The following is a 4,469-nucleotide window of genomic DNA, read 5'->3' on the forward strand; positions in this document are numbered from 1 at the left end:
AAGGGCCAATTAAGATAATTAATTAATGAAATATTTAAAAGAGAAACCAAAATTAAATATTAATTTTTTATTTGAATAAATGTTTAAAATAAATAATTAAATAATTTATTAAATATACATAATCAATTAAGATAATAAATTAATAAAATATTTAAATGAGAAATCAAATTAAATATTAATTTTTTATTTAAGCAAGTGATTAAATAAATAATTAAATAAAAAAATTAAATATTAAATAAATAATATACATAATCGATTAAGATAATTAATTAATGAAATGTTTAAACAAGAAAATGAATTTAATATTAATTTTTTTAATTTGAGTAATTGTTTAAAATAAATAATTAAATATAAAATGAAAAGTGTTTGATTTATTAATTTGTAACTTAAGGGTATTTTTATCTTTTGAAACAAAATTCTAACTTTGTAATTGTATAAACTACTTAAGGGTATTTTTGTCTTTCGAAATAAAATTCTATCTTTGTAATTGTATAAACTACTTAAGGACATTTTTGTCTTTTACTCAATAAAAGGTCATTTTGGTGATACGCAAAATTTTTTGCTTAAAGTGAAAAAATGTCTCTTTGACTTGGCCAATCTAAAAATTAGCCCATAGCCAATCTGGGCATGGCCCCAAACCGGATAAAAATGTCTTCGCATACAGTGTTGACCAGAAACAAGAGGATAGCAAGATTATCACGAGAAGGTGCATTAAATTGGTGGGGTTGGTTCCTACGTGGATGAACACTATTCTTAGCCCCAGATTTGACTGCTTATCAGCCCCGTCACTGTCCAGTGAGCCCACATGTACCCGGACCGGCCTCTCTAATCTTCTACGACAAAACCCGAATCTGATTTCTTCACACAAATAATGCAATTGAGAATATGCTTAAAAAAAAAACAAAAAAGCAAAAACATGTACTAACACTTTTGTACAAAATCTTTTACTTTATACTCACACAATGAAAAGGTGGGATCTACATGTCAAAATTATTTAATCCATGAGGACCACATGCATGTGAGACAGTGAAAGTGAGTCGAAGTTTTTGTCGATCAAAGTTTGTACAAATATCTTAATCTTAAAAACAACTACCACGTTACTACAATATACACAGGTTCCTTCTTTCAAGTTCCCTTAGCAGTAAACCTAAAACTTGAATTGAGCTAAAATTAATGTATGGAAGCACTTGCAAGAAACGAAAAAAATAGAAAATGAACTCTTATCGTAGCAAAGACGGCTTACCATCCGAGGAATCGTCCCAAGTTTCTCTTGCCGTGTTCACGCCACCAAATGAAGAAGTGGACATATCGAGTCCACCTCCAATCGATGTTAGGAAGGCTGAATACCCACTAGGGACTACTTCACTACCGCCCATTCCTAGACCGAGGAAGTCGAGAGTAGTCGGATTGTTGTCAAAGAGTGTCGACTGTCCCAACATCAAGTCATTTGATCCGGGAGTACTACTTGAGGGTAGCCCAAGACCAAGCCCGGATGCCAACAAATTGTGTTCGAGCTTCACCTGATGGTTCCAAAGCATTGGGCGGCCGGTGGTGCTAGAAGCCATGGTCGAGGCATTATCTAGAAGATCATATGAAGATGACATTGCCAATCCAAGTAATGAGGACTTCGATGATGTAGCGCCTATCTGAGCAGCTTTCTGAAGCAATGCAGTTGCCGATAATGCTGGCTGTGAATTTGATGCATAATACCTCTGGTGATCCTGTGATGTCGAGGAGAACAAAGCCGATGCACCATTGGAGGGATATAAAGCCGGCGAAAGGGAGAGTGACATAGGATCGATGGGGTTGCCGGTACGCTTTGATCCGGACATAGCACATAACAGGTCCGAGTACGGTGTTGGTTGAATTGATGATTGAGAGAGTTCACTGGAGGTTGACCCAGTTAATATTCCAGCAAATAATCCATTGGTGGTGGCGGCATTACCAAGAGAGCCAGAGCCGCCGCTGCCAAATGCGGCAGTGGTAGCAGCGGTTGTTTTGGTGTTGGTGACCAATGTAGATAAAGCTGCCGATCCGGGTTGCATCGTTTTATTTTCTGGCAATTCTGCTGGTATCAAGAAAAGAACACATTAAAAATAAAAATAAAAATAAAAACTCAAAATCAAGAAAATGAGCTTTTAAAAGGCGACTTTTCGAGTGAAAGCAGATTCAATCATCAGATCACGCAATGTATCTCCTTCAAATCTCTCTTCGATCTTTGAGCTATATTGACAATACGCAGTCCAATGCATCCATTCCAACATCCCACGCCACGCCACTCCACCCCACTCCACTTCTCTCTATCTCCCTACAATGCTTGATTGATTCTCATTCTTCCCAAAATTCTCCCAAAATATATTTCTTTCTCTCTTCTTTTCAACCAAATGTTATTCTTTAAAATAATACTGGACTTAAAATAAAATAAAAATTTATTTATTTTTCAACAACACATTTCTAATCTGCTATTCTAGAATGCATTTTTTTCATAAATATGAGGTCAAACACCCTTACATGTGTATCACATGAACCACCACGTTCTTTAACTTTAATCCAAGATTAAACAAACGTTAAACAACCCTTCAAATCAAAACAGTCCCATAATAGTAGTTTAGCTTTTTCACGACATCCTCGTTTCGGCATGTACAATGTCGACAAATCAGAGATATTAAACACAATTTACCCACTTTTGAAAGTTTTGCTGCAGAACTTCACCTGGACTTTGAATGGACAGAACTGGAGATAATACACCAGTAGACGGTGTAAGAGGTGGCAGCGGAGGACTAGGTTCTAGCAGCTTGACCGCCGCAGCCGGAACATTCTCAACCTTCAAATCTCCTTCCGAGATTGTTATCACCGTCGGTAGAGAACGAGCACTCTCCTGCGCCAACGCATCGCAAAACGCTCTATGCGTAATAAAACTATCCTTCCTATTAATTCAAACACAGAAATTAGTAATATAAATAACAAACATTCATTAATGCGCTATATACGATGTTGAACTAAATTTACCTGGAAAATAATGTGCCACAATCACACCGGTACTCTTTGGTCCCACAGGTTTTCATGTGGGCTTTCCAATCCGACTGAACGGCGTATTTTTTTGTACAGCGTTCACATTTATAATTCTTTTCGCCGTGCTTCCGGCAGAAATGCTTCTTGATTCCGGTGAGGTCGCCTAGGGCTCTTGAGTGGTCATGGTGAACACAGGTGGGTTCCGGACATATATATACACGCTTTCTCACTTCTTTGCTTGTTCTTTGCCGGAGTTTCCATGGCAAGTTGTGGCCTCTTCTGTGAAGTTGCAAATTCTGGTCCCTTTGAAATCCTTTGTTGCAGATCTCACATACAAATCTGTTTGTAGCCAACAAAGTTCTTGGTGATAAAGCTATCACTTCTGCATCTGGATCTGAAAAACACAAAGAGAAATCAACATAAACTTCCACCGTACCTCAACCTTTTCATACTCGTTAAAAAAAAAAAAAAAAAAAGCTTTCATAATTAAGAACTTTACTTTACCAGGCATTCCAGGAAGATTCCTTTGTTTCTTTATGGGCACTGTTGTTACTGGTTCATCGGCTGCTATTTGATGTTCAGAAGTAGAAACTGTGGCTTCTGCAGATTCCGGTGACACTCCGCTTGGCGAGGAACTTTGAATTTCCACCATGATTTCTTATTCAGAACTCTAGCTTTCTTTCTAGTGAAAACGGTGAAATTTTTCAGATATCGTATAAAAAATATAATTTCAGTACTCTACAATTTCAACTCAGCAGAAGTGCAAGCGTAACTATATCTTCACTCAATAGTAAATAGCAACTTCTAGTGACAAGAATACGAAAAAGGCAAGAAATTTGAGTCCACAAGCAAAGAAAGTCAATTGAGCACCTCTCTTCTCTTCAAAAATAATAAATTTGCAAGAAACTAACAAAAATCCCTTGAAAATGTTAAACGAAAGGGCTTGCTTGACTCAAGAAAATGAGAACTCCGTGTCAACTGAGTAGCATCCCCATGTTCATAAACGACGGCGCTTCTTTTGAATTTTTTTCTCCCATTTTGTCTGTATATAGGTGGAAAGAAAGAAACATCTAAAAGAAGATTTGAACTCAGTTGCAGAATGATATAAGGGCGGCAGTTAACCATGGTTAAGTTTAATCGTGGTTAGAATAATTGTTTCGGCTCCTTCGATTCGAAGATTCCGCTGTTTTGAATCCGACCGTCCACGTGGCTAGACTGCTTTGTTATGGACACTCGTCGGAAGGCTTCATTAGAAAATAATAATTTTTTTAAAGAATTATTGGTTAAAAAAAATAAATTAGTTTTATGTATAACATAATATTGTAAAATGTGTAAATAAAAGATGAAAGAGAAAAATATATTTAAATCACAGAGGAGCTCAAATAGCACTTAGCCAATGTTTGTTTCCAGTATTTGACTATTAAAATGAAAAATATGACCGTTATCTATCATATTAA

At 36.4% G+C, this 4,469-nt stretch overlaps 1 protein-coding gene across 2 annotated transcripts; it reads right to left on the minus strand.

Moving 5' to 3' along the window:
- Positions 1–982: 982 nt before the first annotated feature.
- LOC111408961 (protein indeterminate-domain 2-like) lies at positions 983–4,082 on the minus strand. Of its 2 annotated transcripts, none has more exons than XM_023038822.1 (4): positions 3,517–4,082; positions 3,010–3,406; positions 2,713–2,927; positions 983–2,068 (listed from the first exon to the last, which is right to left on the minus strand). In XM_023038822.1, exons 1-4 carry the CDS (start codon positions 3,662–3,664, stop codon positions 1,221–1,223), a joined length of 1,608 nt encoding a protein of 535 aa, XP_022894590.1. In that variant the 5' UTR covers positions 3,665–4,082; the 3' UTR covers positions 983–1,220. The 2 variants fall into 2 exon arrangements, with proteins under 2 accessions (XP_022894590.1, XP_022894591.1); XM_023038823.1 differs by having other exon boundaries at positions 983–2,065; positions 3,517–4,081.
- Between the last annotated feature and the right edge of the window lie 387 nt (positions 4,083–4,469).

This window comes from Olea europaea, chromosome 14, assembly GCF_002742605.1.
Source record: "Olea europaea var. sylvestris chromosome 14, O_europaea_v1, whole genome shotgun sequence".
NCBI lineage: Eukaryota > Viridiplantae > Streptophyta > Magnoliopsida > Lamiales > Oleaceae > Olea > Olea europaea.

Excerpts from the sequence above, each read along its gene's own strand:
- LOC111408961 (XM_023038822.1), bottom strand. The coding sequence starts at position 3,664 with ATGGTGGAAATTCAAAGTTCCTCGCCAAGCGGAGTGTCACCGGAATCT. Across the intron at positions 3,407-3,516 it reads GAATCTTCCTGGAATGCCTG|ATCCAGATGCAGAAGTGATA; the intron begins GTAAAGTAAAGT and ends TGTGTTTTTCAG. Across the intron at positions 2,069-2,712 it reads TCTGTCCATTCAAAGTCCAG|CAGAATTGCCAGAAAATAAA; the intron begins GTGAAGTTCTGC and ends TCTTGATACCAG.